Source organism: Salvia miltiorrhiza, chromosome 2 (assembly GCF_028751815.1).
Source record: "Salvia miltiorrhiza cultivar Shanhuang (shh) chromosome 2, IMPLAD_Smil_shh, whole genome shotgun sequence".
Taxonomy (NCBI): domain Eukaryota; kingdom Viridiplantae; phylum Streptophyta; class Magnoliopsida; order Lamiales; family Lamiaceae; genus Salvia; species Salvia miltiorrhiza.
In genome coordinates, this window is record NC_080388.1 from 68,477,460 (window position 1) to 68,500,073 (window position 22,614).

The window sequence follows — 22,614 nt, forward strand, 5'->3', positions numbered from 1 at the left end:
CATATTGTTGCTCCCGATGTAGCACAATCAATATTCCATGAAGAATATTACATACTCTTCAAGAGCAATCCATATTACATGCTCTTGAAAATTAGACCTTGAAGGTCAAACGGCCCTAAAGGCCGAATGGTTGTACTCTTTTTCCCTTACTAAGTTTTTTCCTACGAGGTTTTCTTAGTTAAGGTTTTTAACGAGGCAACTAGTGTAATATATGAGTAAATATATATATCTTGTACTCTTTTCCTCTACCGAATTTTTCCCATAGGGTTTTTGCGGAGAGGTTTTTAACAAGGCATGAATATATATACATTAATATCATATGAAATCTTGTGATATTTGTCTTGGAAAATAAATACACATATTATTCTTCAAAAGAAGAAGTATTTCCTTGAGTTGACATTAGATGAGAATAATGTTAACACAATATCAGGTGCATCCAACATCATTGAAGGCTCCGGAAGAGCTTGTATCATTTTGCCAAATGATACTAAATTAGATATTGAAAATGCCCTGCACTTTAGTAAGTAACTTACTAAGTTTCAAGGATATCCGAAATAATGGATACCACATCGAGACAATTATGTGAAAGGTAGAAATGAATATCTTTGCATAAATTCTTTTGTTTCAGGCTATAAGCTGACAAAAGAAAAATTAGCAACACTACCTTCTGGAATGTATTACACATTCATAAAAGCAATTGAGACAAACCATTTCATGAACGTAAAGTTCAATGATACAAAAAGCTTTAAGCTTTGGCATGATAGGTTTGGACATCCTGGAGCGACTATGATGCGCCGAATAATCAATAATTCATATGGGCACAATATAAAGAATCAAAAGATTCTTTCTACAAAGGAATTCTCATGTGATGCTTGTGCGCAAGGCAAGTTAGTCATTAGACCTTCATATACGAAGGATAATACTGAATCTCCATATTTCTTAGAAAGAATTGAAGGAGACATTTATGGACCTATACATCCACCTTGTGGACCTTTTCGATAATTTATGGTATTAATTAATGCCTTTTATAGATGGTCCCATGTATGCTTGCTTTCTACTAGAAATGCAACATTTGCTAGACTACTTGCTCAAATCATAAAATTAAGAGCTCAATTCCCAGACAATTCAATTAAAAGAATTCGTCTTGATAATGCTGGTGAGTTTACATCTCAAGCATTTGATAACTATTGTATGGCTATTGGAATTGAGATTGAACATCCAGTAGCTCATGTCCATACTCAAAATGGTTTAGCGGAATCATTTATTAAACGTCTTCAAATTATTGCTAGACCATTACTTATGAAATCAAAACTACCAACTACTGTTTGGGGTCATGCCATATTACATGCTGCAACATTAGTTCGACTAAGGCCATCAGCAAATCATGAATACTCCCCAATGCAAATTATATTTGGCCGAGAACCTGATGTTTCTCACTTACGAACTTTTGGTTGCGCGGTTCAAGTCCCAATTGCAACCCCCACAACGAACAAAAATGGGTCCCCAACGAAGACTTGGGATATATGTTGGATTTGATTCACCATCGATTATAAGGTATCTAGAACCTTTAACAGGTGATTTATTTACTGCACGTTTTGCAGATTGTCATTTAGATGAAATGACATTTCCAACATTAGGAGGAATAAATCTACATCCAGAAAAGCACAAGGAAATCTCTTGAAATGAGAAAAACTTATCACATTTTGATTCTAGAACAAATCAATGTGAACAAGAAAATGAAAAGATCATTCATTTGCAAAATATTGCAAATCAAATTCCTGATGCTTTTGTAGATACAAGAAAAGTGACACAATCTCACATACATGCTGCAAATACTCTAGCTAAAATTGATGTCCCTGAAGGACAAATAGATTTGGCAGCAAATGAGTCCAAAATTCGTCAAAAACGTGGTCGACCAGTTGGTTCCAAAGATTCTATGCCTAGAAAAAGAAAGGGGCAAGATGGAAACCAAACAATGACGAAAACGACTAATCAATCAAATGAAAGTGATGTAATTCCTGAAGAATTACAAGTATCTGAAAATCATGAGATCTCAATAAATTATTTACATCAGATACTAGAGAGAGAAAATATCATTGTTGATGATATATTTGCCTTTAATATAGCTCTTGAAGTTTTAAATATCAGGATCCTGAACATACATCTGTTGCTAAATACAAACAGAGACTTGATTGGCCAAAGTGAAAAAAGCTATAGAAAGGGAATTAAATTCCTGTGATAACCGGAAAGTATTTGGGCCTATAGCCTTAACTCCGGAATCTAAAATCCCTGTTGGATATAGATGGATTTTTGTTAGAAAGAGAAACGAGAAAAATGAAGTTACGAGATATAGAGCAAGACTCGTAGCACAAGGTTTCTCACAAAACCAGGAATTGATTATGAGGAAACATACTCTCCAGTAATGGACGCTATTACTTTTAGATTTTTGATTAGTCTGGCTGTGTCACAAAGGCTTGATATGCGCCTTATGGATGTAGTGACTGCTTATCTATATGGGTCATTAGATACTGACATATATATGAAAATTCCTGAAGGATTTAAAATGCCTGAAGGATTTCAGTCACAACCCAAAAGCATGTATTTAATTAAACTGCAAAAATCGTTGTATGGGTTGAAACAGTCTGGTCGTATGTGGTACAATAGACTGAGCGAGTATCTTTTGAAAGAAGGATACAAGAATGATGATATCTGCCCTTATGTTTTCATTAAGAAAATCGAAAGTGGATTTGCAATCATAGCAGTTTATGTTGATGATTTAAATTTAATTGGGACTCCTGAAGAGCTCAATAAAACTGCTGAATATTTGCAGAAAGAATTTGAGATTAAAAATTTGGGAAAGACGAAGTTTTGTCTTGGTTTGCAAATGGAACGTATCCGTGGAGGAACGTTTATCCATCAATCCACATATACAGAAAAAGTGTTAAAACGCTTCTATATGGATAATGCACATCAATTAGCATCACCAATGGTCGTTAGATCTCTTGATACTAAGAAAGATCCATTTCGACCAATTGAAGAGGGTGAAACGATACTTGGTCCTGAAGTACCATATCTAAGTGCAATTGGAGCATTGACTTATCTGGCTAATAATACTAGACCAGATATAGCTTTTTCTGTTAATCTTCTAGCAAGATTTAGCTCTGCACCCACTTTGAGACATTGGAATGGTGTTAAGCACATTCTACGTTATCTAAAGGGTACCATTGACCTTGGATTATATTATCAAGAAAATTCTGATAATACTCTAGTGGGGTATTCGGATGCAGGATTTTTATCCGATCCACATGAAGCTAAGTCACAAACTGGATATATTTTCACATGTGGTGGAACTGCTATATCATGGAAGTCTGTGAAACAAACCTTGACTGCAACATCCTCAAATCATTCTGAAATCATTGCAATCCACGAAACAAGTCGAGAATGTGTATGGTTGAGAAATGTGACGAGTCATATCCAAGAGTCGTGCGGGTTAGCTTCATCAAAGGCCAAACCAACTGTTTTATATGAAGACAATGCTGATTGCATCGCGCAACTCAAGGAAGGATACATCAAAGGAGATAGGACGAAGCATATTTTTCCAAAGCTCTTCTACACACACGACCTTCAAAAGGGTTACGATATCGACGTGCAACAAATTCGCTCAAGTGAAAATCTGGCGGACTTATTCACCAAGGCATTACCAACATCGACATTCAGAAAGTTGGTACACGAGATCGGCATACGTCGACTCAAAGATATTCAATGATCTCAAGTTCAGGGGAAGCAGTTGTACTCTTTTTCCTTCGACTAGGTTTTGTCCCATTGGGTTTTCCTAGCAAGGTTTTAATGAGGCAACATTTTTTAGGGATTGGTCAATCAAGGGGAAGTGTTGTAAATATATCTTCTAGATATATCTTATGTGTGTTGACCAAGAAACCTAGAGGGAGAATAACACTTGACATCTTCAAGCCACCGGAGTTGACTGTCCTCCGTTCACACCGGACGTGTGTGAACGTTCACACCGGACGTTCACACTTGGTTTAACACCTATAAATATGGGTGTGTTGTGAACTTCATAATAACGATATTTGTATTCTCTACTATATTCTCTCGCTTCTCTCTAGTTTATAACAATATTGCCGATATGTGCGTGCTATTAAAATTTTCGATCCGATTCTACCATTAACTGTGGTTCCATCACTACAGAGAGATACTCGATCCAAATTTTTAAATGACTATCAATATATGTATGAATGACTGAACGGCATCAAAGGAAGAGAGTAAATTATTAATTTGTTATGTCCAAAATCCCACATATCAATGTAAATATTTCCATCTTCTATTGCCCCGACCAGACATCCCTAACCTGTGTAAAGGGGCACCATATTCTCATTTGACAATCGAATACCCTTTACCATCTACTCTAAGAAAAGATCTAAATGCTTCCACCAAACAAGTAAATAGAACTATCATCCTCTTCTAGTGCAGAATTTATCTCGCAGAAACTCAATATAAATCATCTTCTAACTGATGGCCTAAGTCGATTGCTTTCAAACGACAAGCAATCTGTAGAAGAAAAGTACTAGCACGTAATCAAACAGGCAGTGAAATCTAGAATACCACTGGTTCAGGAGATGGTTGAGGAGTGTCACTGCTACCATTCAGAACTACGACGTTTCCATCAGAATCAACATCGACAATAACTGAGTCACCTTCTTTGATCTCACGTGCAAGCATCTTCTCTGCCATGCTATCCTCTAATAATCTCATAATAGCTCGTCTTAGTGGTCTAGCTCCGTAGCTCGGGTCATATCCTTCATCCACCACCCTATCTCTAAACCTCTCAGTCACATTAAGTTCAATATCCCTGCCTTCCAGTCTCTTAAATACTTCCTTCAGCATAATATCAGATATCTGCTTCACTTCCAGCTTGGTGAGCTGCCTGAATACAATCATCTCATCCAATCTATTTAAAAATTCTGGCCTGAAATATTGTTTAAGCTCCTCAGTCACTAGGCTCTTGATCCGGTTGTAACTGCTATCCTTCTCATCATAATCCAGATCAAAACCAATACGACGGCCTCCCTTCTCAATTACATTACTTCCAATATTTGACGTCATGATCAGAAGAGTATTTTTGAAGTCTACTGTTCTACCTTTGCTGTCGGTCAACCTACCATCTTCAAGAATTTGAAGCATCATGTTGAAAACATCAGGATGAGCTTTTTCAATCTCATCAAAAAGCACAACCGTGTAAGGACGACGGCGGACCGCCTCAGTTAGCTGTCCCCCTTCAGTGTAACCAACATATCCAGGAGGTGACCCAATGAGCTTTGAAACAGTGTGTTTCTCCATGAACTCACTCATATCAAGTCGGACCATGGCTTCTTCAGATCCAAAATAATAGCTGGCCAGTGCTTTAGCTAGTTCAGATTTCCCCACACCAGTAGGACCAGAAAAGATGAAGCTAGCGATAGGACGATTGGGATTTTTCAGCCCAACACGGGCACGACGAATAGCACGACTAATGGCTTTAACAGCTTCATCCTGCCCAATGACCCTTGTGTGGAGTGTCTCTTCCATCTTGAGGAGACGACCAGATTCATCAATTGAGACCTTCTCAACAGGGATACCTGTCCAAGCAGAAACAATATGCTGAATGTCAACTTCAGTAACAATAGGGCCTCGATCCCCAGCCTCACTTTCTGCCTTGGTCATCTCCTTGTTCTTTTCAACAATACCAGACATTTGTGCCCTAAGATCCATTTCTCTATCACGTAGCTCCCCAGCCTACAAATTAATTAAGCGCATACAAAAAGCTCAGGACCGAACAACTCAATTTCAACCCATATTTAAAATAGTAATACATATTCGGAATCCCACATCTTAACTATATAGTACAACTATATCAGCATAGATATCATGTGCACAACTTACCTTCTCAAAATCTTGACTTCGAACAGCTTCATTCTTTTCCTTTGTTATCTGCCTGATCTCCTTTTCTAGCTCCTTAGCTTCTACAGGAAGCTGCAAAAAAGTGAAAGAATTATCAAACTGTAAGGGAAAAGGTTGTCTTAGCTATCAGGTCAAGATCTTACCTGTGCATGTTTGAGTCGGACCCGGGAGCCAGCTTCATCAATCAAATCAATAGCTTTATCAGGCAGAAATCGGTCACTGCAACATGCAAGCCAATATTCATATAAAGGTTGACGGCGAAATGTTCAGCACCCAACCTTTTTTGAGGTACAAAAGACTGACATGCTAATTTAGAGGAACAAAAACAAATAATTTGACATAGTCAATCTTATCATCTGTTATGGATAAGGTCTACTCAAGGAGTACGAAGGCGCAAGCATAGCTGCGCCTGTTTAGCTGTCGCTTAGTTATTCTTCTTTTCTTCAGTTATTCAGTTAGTTTATGATTTAATTGCTAGTTAGGCCTTGAGCTACTTTCGTGGGCTTTCTCGGCCTAGGCAATAAAAAGTGATCCTTTTCCTTATGAGAGGAACTGCTTTTAATGAATATCAGTTCTCCTATACTCTAACACCATCATCCCTTACAGACTTTTTCGGTTAATATTCATCAACTGCTTTTAAATGTACAAATACAAGTGTGCATTATTTTCCTTTTATTTTCACATTCATGATGCCCATAAAGAAGATAAAAAAAAAAAGTACTACAACATACAACTGATATAACCAGTTCCTAACTGGAAACAACTATCTGAAGTCAATTGGTGCATAAAATACATATTAATCATAATGATAGACAAATGCCTTAATATTTCATACCTGATATACTGATAGGACAATTGAGCTGCAGCGACTAAAGCTTCATCAGTGTAGTGAAGCTTGTGGTGTATCTCATACCGTTCCCGGAGCCCTTTAAGAATCTGAATGGCTTCATCCACAGTAGGTTCAGGGACCCTGACAGGTTGAAACCTTCTTTCTAGTGCAGGATCCTTTTCAATGTGCTTCCGGTATTCATCTAGCGTAGTGGCCCCAATGCACTGCAATTACATGATCAAGTACACAGATATGATATAGTAAGCACAACCAGAATATCAACAACTGAGAAAACGATAAGAACCAAATGAACAGATAATAGGGCCAAACTTGTTAGAATTGTATAGCATTCAGAAAACCTTCATGTTAGTCACACAAAAACTCCCTCCATCCCAGTATCCCAGTGGAATTCTCAGAAATATGCAAATACTCCAGGATTTTAAAATCATATATTAGCCAGGTGAAGATTTGCATGCTTGTCTCACCTGCCATCAGTAGATATTCTTGTTTTTCCTATATGCATGACACAGGCATCACCTATAAATCTAAACTAATAAAATTGAGATCTAACTCTAGGTTCATAATGTAGAGTTTCTTCACCACTGAAACAATCACCTCATGATCAAAGTGTAAGACCTAAACATTTAAGCAATACAATTCGAATTTATATATTAAAATCATAATCACGTTCCAGGCCGCATAATGATTTTAAATGAAGCAAGTCGAGATATTAATGGGACATAAAGGAGAGAAAAGAAAAGGGGGAGAAGCGAGATGAGTTCACATGTATGGTACTATGGTATCACACTCTGCAAGATCATGCTTTATGTAACAAATTTCATCTTCGTTACATACGATTCTTCTGAAGCTAACCTGTAGTTCACCTCGAGCTAATGCAGGCTTCAAGATGTTTGCAGCATCAATAGCCCCTTCAGCAGCTCCTGCTCCAATCAAAGTGTGTACTTCATCAATGAAAAGTATAATGTCGTCACTTTTCCTAATCTCCTCCATCAACTTCTTTAATCTTTCTTCAAATTCACCACGATATTTTGTCCCAGCAACAAGGAGACCCATATCCAATGTTATCACCTGATACGTAAGAAACCATTACACCAACAAGAAAAGATGAGGAAGAAAATAAAAGCGAATTTCTAATTTGGAAAACGCATTCTTATCCGAGAGCTAAATATTCAACTCAAATGTAACAACAAACAACATCAAATAGCATAGTGCAAATTGGGCAGGATAATGACCATAATCACAAACCAATTGACCAAATCAAGCATGAAGAGCATCAGCATGCCTCATTGTGCCATGAATAACTAAATATTCTTCCAAAAGTGGCATGAATCTCCCAAATAAACCAATAGAGAATTTTATATTTACATAGATGTCAAAGCAGAAGCTGCTTGATTTGCTTCAGGTTTTTTATCATTCATCAAAGACAAGATTATTCAAGGATTGAAATAATGCAAAGGTTTGCGCTATTTCATATAATAAACAAAGTCCTGGCACACCTTTTTCCCTTCGATAGTCTCTGGAACATCCCCATTGGCTATTCTTTGAGCAAGGCCCTCGGCAACAGCTGTTTTCCCAACACCAGGTTCTCCAATGAGGCAAGGATTATTCTTAGTGCGTCTTCCCAAAATCTGAGTGACACGCTCGATTTGTTCCTGCCTTCCAGAAACAGGGTCTAATTTACCCTAGAAAGACAGGAGCAACTTCTATTACATCTCCATAGGGGTTCAACCTCAGAAATTTAAAAAAAAAAAAAAAAAAAAAAAAAAAAAACTAGAAATTTACCTCTTCTGCAAGCTTGGTTAAATTGGTACCATATTCCTCAAGAGTAGGCATATTGCCGCCAGAGCTTCTATCTCCTCCACCAACAGTAGCAGGATCTTGATTCTCACCTATCATTCTAATGACCTACTTTACCAAATGCATAATCGTTCAATTTAAAGGTATCATAAAAAAGACAGACGTTAGGGAAGGGCATCCCAATACTTGCCTGAGTTCTAATATTACTTAGGTCGGCACCTAAACTCTCCAGGACACGTGCAGCAACACCTTCACCCTCACGAAGCAATCCCAGAAGCAGGTGCTCTGGTGCAATATAATTGTGTCCTGAACCAAAAACATAAATAAACAATATTGAAAAATGAAAGTGAATCTATCTTCACATTAGGCACTGTAAAATAATTGGTAACAAATTGAGCCATTCTCACAATAAGAAGTCAAAGCTCAACAAACAGGACAACTTAAACAAACCATTATCACAAACTAACAGCTAAAATCCCAGAAATTACACTTAGCAGTAAGTCATTGAGTAATATCAAAACACTTAGAAAATGAGAAAGATAAGAAAAGCAAAAAAAGAAATAGAAAAGGAAAAAGAATACTGGAAAAAGCTTTGCAAGACTAATTACCAAAGTGGCGGGCTTCCTCAAGCGAGAGTTCCAGCACACGCTTAGCGCGAGGGGTAAATGGTATCTCCACAGCAACAAATCCACTTCCCCGACCAATTATCTTCTCCACCTCAATACGGGCATCTTTCAAGTGTATCCCAATGGCCTTGAGAGTCTTTGCAGCAAGTCCAGTGCCCTCACCAATGAGCCCCAACAATATCTGCTCTGTTCCAACGAAATTATGTCCCAGGCGCCTCGCCTCCTCCTGTGACAGCATAATGACCTTGATTGCTTTCTCCGTAAAGCGCTCGAACATGGCTCGCGGAGTCATTCGCAAATTTCTCCCTCGTCTATTGACGGTGGTTGCAGCTGCCACTTTTGATAGGAAGGTGTGCTGCAGGCTTTGGTGCAGAATAGTGTCAATGGAATTAGCTCGCCGCAATCCTGAGAAACTGCTCAGTCTCATGGAAGCGGATCGTGAGCTACACAACATAGTCGCCGACAATCTTTTACTCTTATTAGACCCATTGAACTGCCCACTATTCGTAAAACAGGCTGAAGAAGAAGGCAATCTGGTTGGTTGAAGTAGAGCATGCGCCATTGCTGATTCTGCTTACAACTGCAAATAGAGAAGTAGGATAAATGGGGCAGTAAACCTAGACATAAAATATCCAAATCGGAAGCATCAAAGCCCAGAGAATGTAAACAGGAAAATGTAGGAAGAGTGATTCATTTGAATTTGAGTGCACCGGTGAAATACGTACCAGATACGCTGCCGCTGCAACTCGGAAAGTGCTAGGGTTCAGCCGGCGGAGGAATAGAGAAAAGGAGAAGAAGAGGGCGGCGTTTCTGGTTTTTGAAATCAACTTCTTCTACGTATAAAAAAATCAAAGACACAGTAGGAGAGCATGACTCTAATTCTACTTCTCAATTATTCGGGGTTGGGCTCTAAAGAAACTTCTTTCTACACTTTTAACATCTCGTCCATTCTATTTGGATTTATTTTAAATATTTTTAACTACTAATACTTGCTCATCGTGTAATAATGCATGAATAATATTTTTATAAAATTATGTTGCAATGTCATTTGCAATAAAATTACTGAATATTGAAAATTAGAATGTAAATATAGAATACATAATACATTTCCTTTATAATTGTACGAAAATGATAGTTTAAATCTCACAAAAAAGATATTGTCTTTATTAATCCACGTGAACTCCAATTCAACATTTGAACGATCGAAAAAAAAAAATTGAAGGAACGAAATTGTAAAAAAAAAAAAATAGAAAAAAGTGATTTAACTTGTCACACTTCAAAAATCATAATAATATTATAATTATAAAATAATTCGTATTTTTATTTGCCAAAATCCCTTATAAATTTAAACAAATTCAAATATTTGGCGGGTATAATCAAATAATCATACGAAGGCGTAGTAAATATTTTGTTTGTTTGGTACATAAAATAACAGTTGGAGAATGTGATGTCAAGTTGTAGCTAATAATCCATAGACAAATGGGGAGCATCAACAAGCATGACTGAGTTGAGATAGCTCCAGAGATACAGGGCAATGGTCGCTACCATAAAAACCTGAACAATTCAAATCCACCATAAATAAGCAGCAAATTTGAAAAAATAGGATTTGTTGTTATTTACCTTCCAGTTCAATACCATGTCCGTGCGATTCACAAACCACAATTCTGTCCTTCCATTTCTCTGAAACAACGAAGTAGTCGATTCTCATTCTTTTCCCACGGTATCTGCAACAAACTCAAATGCATCATCGTCTATGAATTTATGATTATATAAAACAATAACTTCTTACTTCCCGATAGGGTTCCCCGACCAGGAGAATCCGCGCTCCATATCTTTATCCTTGTGTAGATATCTATATGCATCAACCAGAGCTCCCCTGTGTCAAACAAAACAGACAATCATTCATGTGAAACCTGTGTTGCAACACTATCAACACCTACTCTTTTAGAATGGAGCCAAAACGCGTCCTCTCCGACAGTGTGAATCCAGGTTGGCCACAATCCTGCATCGTATTACTACATTCATGTCATTTGCTCCACAGAATATAAATTGCCGACTCTTGAGATACTAAACACCACATGCACCAATTTACATCACCTCACCTCTTTGTTTGGCGGAACATAACCATTGAGCTTTGCTGCGGCAAAGAATTCGGGATGGCTTACGTCTATATCTTCATGACTGCACAACACAACAGTGAACATAGATTATAAAAAAGAATATCAAATCTACCAACATGAGAACTGAACCAATCAATTGGACACTTGAATTGAAGTTTTGATGTGATTTAGTGCATACAAGTTTGTTAATTTACAGTAATGTTTGTTGCTAATGATGAAACTCATCACAGTCAATAAATATTGGATGTCAACCCATATGTCATAAGGTTCCCCTCATCAATCCTGTCAAAGCCTAGCCTTTGATTTCATGAATCAAGGGCTCACTACAGGAACTTGAAACTTTGTGTCGTCACAAAATTTGGGCAAGTTTTAATTGCAAAAAACTGAAAGATAGTGCTTACTTCTGTACAACGTTTTAAACGACTGCTTGAAATTGAAAATAGGGTCAAAGGTTGTGATTGAATGCCAAGTGATCTATTTCATAAGATAGAGGACCACCAGTGAAGTACCAGGTCCATATTAAATGGGAGATGGTTAACTTCTATAACTCATAGATGGAAGAAAATAATGTTAACAACGGAATAAGTTTGACAGTGAATCAATTTAGTGAAAGGTTCACTAAGATGATGTGAAATATATATTTTACTTAAAATTCACAAAAATTACATGTTATTATTGCAAATAAGTGAGAAAAAATTACATAACCAAAAATGTGAATCTTAAAAACCTGGGGAAGGGGGAGAACCATAATTACAGACAGAACCATATATTGTTGAAACTCCCTCCCACACACTTAAAAAAACTAACACTAAAAGAGAATATGAAGGAAAGTGAAATAAGAGGTAATTTATATAAATCGAATATGAATAAGGAAAACTACCTGACATTTAGATCGCCACACCAAATTAGGGGCTTATTTGAAGTTCTGAAAACAAATTCTTTAATCCTCTTATCCCACTTTCTTCTCCTCTGAAACGAGGATTCCTCCTCTTTCCATCCATTGTTCGGAACATATGTATTCAATAGACGGAATGATTCAAATTCAGCCAAAATAACCCGGCCATCAGGTTCATGCTTTGAACCTAAAACGAGAATATTTGTAACTTTCTCAAAATCTTATGCAAAATATAGGCTGCAAGTATTTCAAAAGACAATCACAAGCATATCCTGAGGCAAGGTGCCATTCAATATGATATTTCAGATCTTGATTAGTCCATCTACGACACAAAATACCCACTACGTACAATGTAGGTCACAGTTCAAATAAGTTTGTCCAAATTGAAATGTCCACTTCCAAATAATTCTTCAACTATGTGACAATAAATTGGATCAGGAGAATCCTTCAGCTACCAACAAATGGCCAGACCAAGTCATTCCTATTTCATGGAGTTTTCCTTCCATGTCACATGTCTTCCCCCAAACAATTTAGAATAAATTTATGCATTCACGCCTCATATTTGGTATTGTTATTTCCCCTGAACTTTCATACATAGAATAAAACCTTCACATATGATTGATAAATTTTATTCTAAAAAATGAAGAAATCAGATACATATGCCTGGATACTTTGCCAAAGGATAAAATGCAGTCTGCTTCCCATGATAAGTAGATGTGATCATACTTTAAAATCAAGGAAGAACAAAGAACTACTGATGGATTTGGGGATGCTCGAGAAAAATAAAAGATCACGTAGGAGAGAACTTAGAACATGAACTGGAATTGAGAAGTGAAGCAACAAAGAACAAGGCCCTCAGGCTTACGCCTGCTGAGAAAAGTTTGTCAATGACCACTCTAAGAGAAGTTCCTCAGGCAGAAAATCTGCCGACTATATAGATAACTCTTGTGATTATTCTAATTTACTCCAACCCTACTACTTACATAACAAAATGATTTAGGTTCCAGAAGCAAAAGCCCAGACCATGTCTAACCCTAAATATCTTTATCAAATTAAGGAAATCAAAGATGAATAGAGATATCGATTCCCTAAGAAATCAATCTGTAACAACCACATCACATAACAATGAGCAAGCATGAAGATATTTAAGTAACATACTATATTCTGATATTAATGTATTACTAACCAACCATGAAAATGCAAGTAGCAGCACATCGATCAGCTTCTTGTCATACAACATGGTTGACATCGACTATTTACTTGGATGACTATAGAAACATCAGGAGAAAGTATGTTACTAAAGGAACAACTATTTCTTGATATTGCACTTTAGAGATTAGTTGCTTCAGGTCAATGTGCTTGAATTTAATTATGTGACTTATGTCCATTATGTTCCATTTGGTTTTCATTACACCTCTCAGTTCTCCTAATGCAACAGATCAATATATTGGATTGGTATGAAATCCATATGATAGTGAAACACACGCAACACATAGAACAGCAACTGACTGAGAAAGAAATCTCAAGAAGTCGACAAACCTGCTTGATCAAGTGAGAAAGACACTTTTTGGGGGTTGAAGCACTTTTTTATGAATAATGCAGTTCCGGCATATTTTGAATCCGAAAGAGACCACCATACGTTATAGTCTCTGAATGGTGCATTTGACAATGCACGCATCACAACCTGCAGAGCTCAATCAATAATTGGTCCATAAACTCAATTGCCACATATTGTCAATAGTACAAATTCCAAACATCTGCTAGTTTATGGGTGTGCTGATTGCTTGGACTTCACAACTCAAATTGCATTTTCAGAACGGAAGTACTTAATTAAGTCACTATTATAGTTGACCTTATAGTTATAGTAATGCGTGCTAAAAAAGGCCGAATATTAGATCCCAGAGTCTTTTTCCTTTCGTTCTCATTTTCAAAAAGACCTGCATATTGAAATCAGTCGACAACAAGTTGGAATCAGAATTTGCAACGTACCAGCTTCTCCTCGCGTGAGGAGCTAGTATCATCTTTGAACTCTCTCGGATTTCTAGGTGCACCTTTAGAACCTGCTGCAGGCATCCTTACTTCCTATCAACATAGTAGAGTCAGATACATCTGGTCTAAGGTTCAACTAAATAGGCGCCTAACATCAGAAGAAAACTGAAGGGCAGAACATCAGACATCAGCAAGCTTAGAGATGGAATGTTAATACAACTGGTTATCAATAACACTAAGGATAGGACATGCCTACTTTTTGTATAAAACTGGTTATTTGCAATCCTGCTGTTAAAATAAAAAACGGAGAGATGGAATGTTAATACAAGCAAATGGCATTCCTCAATACCCCAAGCAAGTAACACTGACTAAAAAATGCTTATGTCCCAACAAAGGTCCAATTTAAATTGCACTAAGCATAAATTGACAGATAGAATCTGTATGAAGAATAAACCCCAGAAAATCCACCTACTAAATCATTGATCTGCTAATGATCATGTAAAATACAACTAAAAATGGTACTCCCTCCGTCACACGAAGCATGACACAGTTTCTTTTTTGGTCTGTCCCACGAAGTATGACATGTTTCTAAAAATGGCAAAAAATTTATCCTTTATTCACATTTTCACTTTTCCACCTACCACAACACAAAATACCAATTTCTTAATTCTCGTGCCGAAAAGAACTGTGTCATGCTTCATAGGACGGAGGGAGTATATAAGAACCAAAGGTAATCATTTTCCAACATGCTGCAGCGTGCAAAAAGACATATGTAATTAACAAGGAAAAGAAAAACTAAGAATTTAACAAAACTCCTAAATATTTAAACCCATCTTCCAGAACTAAACCAAAAACAGAGTAATTGGAGAATGCATAAGAAGGCATTCTCCAAATAGCCCAGAAATGACATTGCCACATAGATATTGTAAACATTGTAGCGGTTACTTGTATAGCGATGACATCCGGGTCAAGATTCTCGACGAATTTGGAGAACTCTGTCCAGTTGTTCTTGATTCTTAGCAGAAGACTATTTGCGTTCCATGTCAAGAATTTCGAAGGCTCTTTCTTTGAAGTTTCGTTGTTCTCAGTAGCAGCAGCATTTTCTGTTGGTTTTTCAGAATCTTTTGCGGGTGAAGAGAGAGGGGAGAGAGCTGGTTTCTTGAAAGAGCCATCTTTCTCTACTGCTTTGAAAAATCTCTTCATTTTTCGTTTCTGCAACTTCTCTCACCCCAAACTCTTTATTGTAGCTCCCACGCAATATGATTATTTTCTAAATACTGACTACATTCAAAACAAATAAAAGATAAAATTCCTATAAAATTGAGAGAGTGAATAAATTGAGTTTTTTTTTTTTTTTTGAATAAATTGAGAAGTTGGGGTTTGTAAAAAACACTATTATAAACCAAATGGAAGGATTCGAAATTGAACGTAGTTGATTTCACCAATCTAACTACAGTTATCACTCTCAATTACTCGCATCATATGAGAAGAGATTCACATACAAAATTTGATATACGAATTATGAAATCAAGGACGGACAGAACTAATTACTAGTGAAGAACCAGTGCCACATATAAAGAAAGAAGGGGCAAATTATTTATTTTTATGATTTTAAATGATTTGTTCTTATATTGTTTCTTGCTTCAGCAAGTCTTGGGTTGGGCTTTAGGGTTCTCTCCCAGTGAAACATTAAAAAAGTTAGAATTCATCAGTTTTTTTGTTTTTCTTGTGTGCAGCGTTGTACTAAACAAAGCGACTTCTAAATTACTATATTAAATTTAATTTAAATTTATAAACATTTGTAATTTAACAAAATAATACAAATATTTTCATAATTAAAATTGCCCAGTTATATACCTCTAAAATATTACACGGTTATAATTAATAATTAAAACACAAATTATGGGCTGACTAAATTTATAAGATGAAAATATAGAATAAAATAAAAAGAACAAAAAAATCATAACAATAAAAACTGAAATTATGAAAATCAAAGAGAAAAAATGCATTAATTTTTTTTATTGAAAAGGGGAAGTTTTTCAAAGAAAATAAAACCTAAGTTTTATTTTTCAATTTAGCAAAGAGTATAATTGTACAATTTCACCAAATAAAGGGACACTTTGTCCGGTGAGTGCGGATGTGAAGTTATGGAAAAATATTTGGGTGGAGACGTGCGCCAAGTGGTTTTTCGGCCATTATGACGACATGCTCGTCGCTAGGAGCACTTCCGGCCCCTTCACCTACTAGAATGCATGGAAGATGCTTGAATCAACCAGAGGTTTAAGTTTATGTACCTCGAGAGAGACGTGCATGCCTCGAAGAGGACGAAGACGTCGGAGACGGGCGACTTCATCACCTCGGCGTCGGGCGAGGAAATCACGTCTTCCCGGTCGATTGGAAACAAAGCGGCGAAGGCGGCGGCTAAAGGGAAGTGGAAGTCGTCGGCATCACAAGCCTCGGAGGCTCCACCCGAAACCAAGGAGATGTTTGAGAAGTCCGACAGCAAGATCACCCGAATCATGAAGATGTACGACCAAAAGAATAACCTTAAGAGGGAGGTCCATGACGATCGGGTAATGTTCATGAAGACTTCCGACATGACTCCAGAGCAGCTAGAATGACACAAGCAACGGGTGGCAGAGATCCTAACTCGGCGAAGGGGCGGTAGAGACTAGATAGGTTTTTTTAAGTGATTTTTAATTATTTCTTTAGGTTTTTTTTAAGTAATTTTAAATTATGTATTTAGTTTTTTTTTACTGTAATTTTAGGTTTTTAAAATTAATGCAATTTAAATTTGAAATAAATTGTGTTATTTAAATTTGTGCAATTAAATTTAAATAAAAAATACAAAAATCAAAACTAAAAAGATCAAGTAAACTATTAAGTCATCCCACTGTGGCCTATTTACTCATTGTGGTTCCCCCTTCTATCAAGTAATTAGTTATCAAGTCATCCCACTGTGGATGCTCTAAGATTGATATGATTGGTGAGTGATTAGATAATTCATCAACTTTTGTGTGATAAATAATTACTCAATTGCATGATTAAAATGTGGGCATAGTTATTCATCATCGGCTCAATCATACAAATCAAACGCTTGATTAGATTGGATTGTTTTATAAATCACCTTGTCAGCCAAACCAAACTTCCCATAATTCATTATCGTAATTATCATGCCTCTTCGTTCTTCTATTTCAACTCCTTCACCACCGTCCCATTTCCTCCCTCCATCTCTCTTTCTATCTACATGACACCAAACCCCCCAAAAACCATAGTCTTTCTCCCTTGATTATTGCAGCCGAAACAATTGTCTCGTCTCTTTTTGGACAGACGAGCAACAAAAAAATCCGTTGGTGTTCGCCAAAAATCGGGGGGGGGGGGGGGGAGGAGGTGGCCGAACTCCTAAAAAGGCATACAACGAAAAATAAACATCCATGCACTAAAACGAAAACTTGCATATTACACAATAAAAACATGCATACTTTAAAACAAAAATATGCATGTACATGTCTCGTATATCTCTATCTCTCTTTCCTTCATTTTTGCATATCTCTCCCCCGTTCTCACTCAAAATCCAGTCAAATCAATATTATATGTTGATTATTTGATTTATTTCTTGCTAATCCATTATTTTCATTTGAATTATTAAGTTACAAGGATACAATCTAAACAAAAGATTAAAGTCTTGAGGAGTCAATTCCATTCATATGCAGATTTCTATTTTAATAATACACATGTGTTTTTCTGTGTCAATTAATACAAAATGAATTACAATTATAACTTACTACAATAAAATAAGTTCAAAAAATAAGAAAAAAATTTGAACCATAAAATCAAAGAAGATGGATGAATGAGATTGGAAAATACATGATCTCATTCATAGGTTTAATTGTACTTGATGGCATGACTTTTGGTTTGTGTTTTTAAAAGAGTTAATTGTGTATAAATTACTGAACTTTCAAATAATTTTTATTTTGCACACCATTTTAAAATTATGTATTAAAATTATTCACCTATTATTTTTTTTGTTCTCATTTCGTTATGTTGCCTATTTTTTCTTTCAAACCCCTTTGAAATGATACTATCTCGTCCATTTACTATTTTTGCAAAACAGACCTTTTTTTATTAATCAATGAATTTGGACACGTATGATTTCATATGATCAATTCAGCATTAAGTTTAGCCAAAAAATAAAATAAATAGCAAAATGAGATGAAATTAATACCCGAGCAACTTTAATATAAAATTTAAAATTAACATACAAAATAAAAATTAATTAAAATTTTAATAATTTATATAAAATTAACTTTTTAAAATATAGGCCGATCACTTAGAAGAATAAAAAGAGTACCTAGACCTTACATTAAAGTTTTAAAAATGACATGAAACTATATTGATTTTTCGGTACTGTAATGTTAGGCATTTCTTTTTATATTTTCTCATCTTTTAGCTAGAAGAGGCGGTTTCTTGTAAAATAAATTGTACCATACAACTAGATTAGACCAAATCCAAATTCATGCCCTCTTCTCACACTATATCCAAAATTTCAGTTGTCATTTTAAATAATACTTTGCAAATGATACTCTCTTCATCCTATTAATAATAATTCACTTTTTTTTTACCTGTCCCATTAATAATAATAATTCCATAAAAAAAATCATATTTTCTCACAAAAAATTACGAGCTCCATCACTTTCTATCACTTTTATCATTTAATCACTCTTCTTTTTAATAATGTGTCAAATAGTAATGGGCCATTATCAATGGGACGGATGAGGTATATTTTATAAAATCAAATGATATATTTTTGTAAAAATAAATAATATATTACAAACGATAATTTTATAACAGGAAAATGATGCTTTTAATACACGCAATTAATACTTTTGAATGAGCCGAACAATAATACTTTCCAAATTGATACATTAAAAATAACACTTTAATAACAGAGAAATTTATTGTAAAAAAAATTAACAGAGAAAATGATACTTTTAATGTATACAAATGATACTTTGTAGTAATATTTTTTATTAGATCAAATGATACTTTGTATAAAAGTATAATAGTATATTACAAATGACAATTTTAATAAAATAAAATGACACTTTTAATGTATATAATGAAACTTTCAAATGAGTCGAGAAATTATACTCTCAAATGATACATTACAATTGACACTTTTATTAGCAGAAAATGATACTTTTATATGCATTGCCAAATGATATTGTTTATAAAATCAAATGATATTTTGTACTGTATAAAATAAATGATATATTTCAAATGACACTTTTAATATATGCAAATGATACTTTTAATAACATAAGATTATACTTTTAATTGATGCAAATAATAGTTCGTAAATGATATTTTTCATAAAAATAAATGGTATATTATAAATAACACTTTTAATGCATGCAAAAGATACTTTAATTACAAAAAAATGACACTTTGCAAAGGATAGTATTTTTTATAAATTAAAATATAATTTTATATACAAATAAATGATACAAATGCCACTTTTAATGTATATAAATGACATTTTTAATTCATATAAATCTATACTATATTAAAAAGGGAGTTCTCAATTTCAAATTGATTTCAAATCAATTTGAAATTGATTTGAGTGGCAATTTTGTAGACTAAAAGAGAATTCAAGGTTACAGTTTAGATAAAAAAGATACGAAGAAAAACGTGTTACCAAAAAAAAAAAACTGCTTCTGACATCACGTTCAATTTTTGAAATATTAATTACCAAATATTCGATATGTATATATGCAATATCTTATTCGTTAATGAACGAAATTGTCCAATATCGTTAAATCTATATACATCTATAAAAGAGGAGTTTTTTCCCCCTCTTTTTTCTCTCTCTTCTTCAACCAAAAATTTAACTATTTTTTTCTTTTTACTTTTTATATTGAATAGTTATTTTTTAAACGTCATCAAATTTGATCATGAAAAAATAATCAATATGCAGTATAGTATAAAAATCATCAAAAATAAATTTAAAATGAATAAGTTATGAAAAACTTAAATATTTTATTTGCTTTCTCTTTATTAAAAATCTATAATTTTTTATTTATGTTTGTATATAAAATTACTATTTATTATGATGAATAATATATGCATAATGCAAATTTTCATTATCGAACAATTTTTAAATTTATATAATAACTATAATCATTACACTTTTTATAAATTGAAAATTTACATTTTTAAATTTAGGATTTTATTGAGCAATTGATGTGAATTATTATATTTTATTAAAACATATTTTTTATTTGTTTATATTTTAATTTTTTTTATTATTTATTTAAATTTATCGTTAAATTTCGATGTCCGTCGTGCATCGCACGAATGAGCGTATACTAGTAAATGCAAATGTATCAAACGATGAATTGGTTCAGCTAGAATTATGGACCTATTACAAATAAGATGTTGAACAAATGCTCAATAAATTGAAATCGAAACTATTCCTATATTTTTATTTTATTTCAAACTTATTTTGTTAATTTGTAGTTTTATAATGAAATGTTAGTAATTATTGATTTATTTTCTCAATAAAATAAAATTTCGAGGATTCATACGAAATGACTAATGCATAAGTTTTGGATGGTGATGAGTTTACCAATTTTTATTCCTAAGCTAGGTTTTCTATTTTCTTTTTTTAATCTTCTTATTTCTTTTATTTCTTTCTAAAATTGTGAAATTCGGCTAATTATAAAATATTTAATATGCATATCAAAATAAAATTTACGATAAGAGCTTTAATTTGATATATTTTTATATAAATATTTGATTTAAATGTAAAAGTTATATTCATTTAAATATTAAAATAAACAAAATTCTCTGTCATTTTTTGAATGAATCTATTTTTAATTTATTTTTATTATTATTTTAATTTTTATGTATTTTCATAATATCAATTTTTATTATTATGAATTCTTATTTATTTATTTATTAGTTTTTCAATATTAAAATCAAATATATTCATATAAAATGATTTTATATTATATTTGTCAATATAATAATTAAGTTGGTATTAATTTTATGTAAATTATAAAAATATAAAATTATTTCTCGTACATTGCACGGGGTGCAAATGCTAGTAATATTTTTAAAATGAGGTCCAGAAGGACCTAAAAATTAAGAAATAAAAATCGATTCAAGTGAATCGAATCGAATTGAAGAAGGAAAAAATATAAAGAGCTACAACATATGGAATTCAAACTTGTGCCTTAGACTAGAACTAGTGTTATACCCGTGCTTCGCACGGTACGAATATTCATACGTATTTGCGAAGTATAGTAGTAGTACTATAGAATTGTAAAAATATATATTAAGTGATATATACAAAACATAATAGAAAGAAATTAAAGAAAATTAATAATTTATATTACATAATACAAAAAATAGGAATTAAAATAATAAAAGACTTTCATATCATACAATTCATATTAAAAGACGACAGCACGACACAAATATAATGATATACATAGAATATTAAATTAGTGATAGTGACTATATCTCTTTAAAAAATAAATAAGAGACAATTTGTTATTTTCATATATTTCTTAAAATTATTAATTTTTACGAATTAAAATAGTAAAAATTAAGTCCAATTTCAATATTAAAATATAGAATAAAATAACATGTTTCCTTAAGATCAACAACATTTTTTCTTAAGTCCCCAAGGGGACTCCAAGCGGTGCGACCTCCTGGTTGTGAACTGTGAGGTCTCGGGTTCAAATCTCATTGCTCTCCCTCTCCAACTCCCCTAAGTCAAAAAAATAAAATAATAAATTTTTTCTTAAAACAAAATTTAAAATATAGAAAAAATAAAACACGCACAGACTTATAACATCAATAATTCTACATTATACTAAATAAAGTAATTAAAAATTTGTTAATTTGCAATTAACAAATCTTTATGTTGTACATATATTAAATTTGCAAGTACACGTGTTTATCATCTATTTTTATTATGGCAAAATATAAATTAATCTTGTATTTGTATTACCATTTTGCAATTAGACGTACTATTCTCCATGGTTTTTGTCACTTTTTTACAAAACATCATTACTATAACTTTCCACAATATGGCTAAGTAAAAACATTCAATACCATAATGTTTTTAAATATTTTTAAATTATGTTTACAATAATAATACATAAATATGCACCTCATAAAGAGATGCCATATGCGCAATACAAAGGGATATACTAATTTCATATACTAACAATTAATAAGATTAATGAATTTTTGGTACATTTAATGATGTAGTAACTAATAACAGCCCATTATACTTTCGATAATGAAGCTAATAAATATACTAATTTGACAATGAAATAAGGAGATGCAGATTAATGTAACCTATACTTA

At 33.7% G+C, this 22,614-nt stretch overlaps 3 protein-coding genes across 3 annotated transcripts in view; 1 reads left to right on the plus strand and 2 right to left on the minus strand.

Moving 5' to 3' along the window:
* The window catches only part of LOC131008566 (uncharacterized), a 590,934-nt gene that overhangs the window by 305,593 nt on the left and 262,727 nt on the right, over positions 1–22,614 (plus strand). The gene's annotated exons all lie outside the window — the stretch shown is intronic.
* Positions 4,259–10,150, minus strand: LOC131008570 (ATP-dependent Clp protease ATP-binding subunit ClpA homolog CD4B, chloroplastic-like). The gene is made up of 10 exons (XM_057935497.1): positions 9,954–10,150; positions 9,211–9,808; positions 8,793–8,908; positions 8,588–8,710; positions 8,302–8,487; positions 7,658–7,873; positions 6,791–7,008; positions 6,099–6,174; positions 5,938–6,027; positions 4,259–5,790 (listed from the first exon to the last, which is right to left on the minus strand). The coding sequence occupies exons 2-10, from the start codon at positions 9,788–9,790 to the stop codon at positions 4,612–4,614; spliced, it is 2,784 nt and encodes a 927-aa protein (XP_057791480.1). The 5' UTR covers positions 9,791–9,808; positions 9,954–10,150; the 3' UTR covers positions 4,259–4,611.
* LOC131008597 (DNA-(apurinic or apyrimidinic site) endonuclease) lies at positions 10,597–15,867 on the minus strand. The gene is made up of 9 exons (XM_057935529.1): positions 15,178–15,867; positions 14,233–14,325; positions 13,783–13,927; positions 12,229–12,430; positions 11,331–11,409; positions 11,169–11,230; positions 11,018–11,104; positions 10,849–10,952; positions 10,597–10,782 (listed from the first exon to the last, which is right to left on the minus strand). Exons 1-9 carry the CDS (start codon positions 15,433–15,435, stop codon positions 10,718–10,720), a joined length of 1,095 nt encoding a protein of 364 aa, XP_057791512.1. The 5' UTR covers positions 15,436–15,867; the 3' UTR covers positions 10,597–10,717.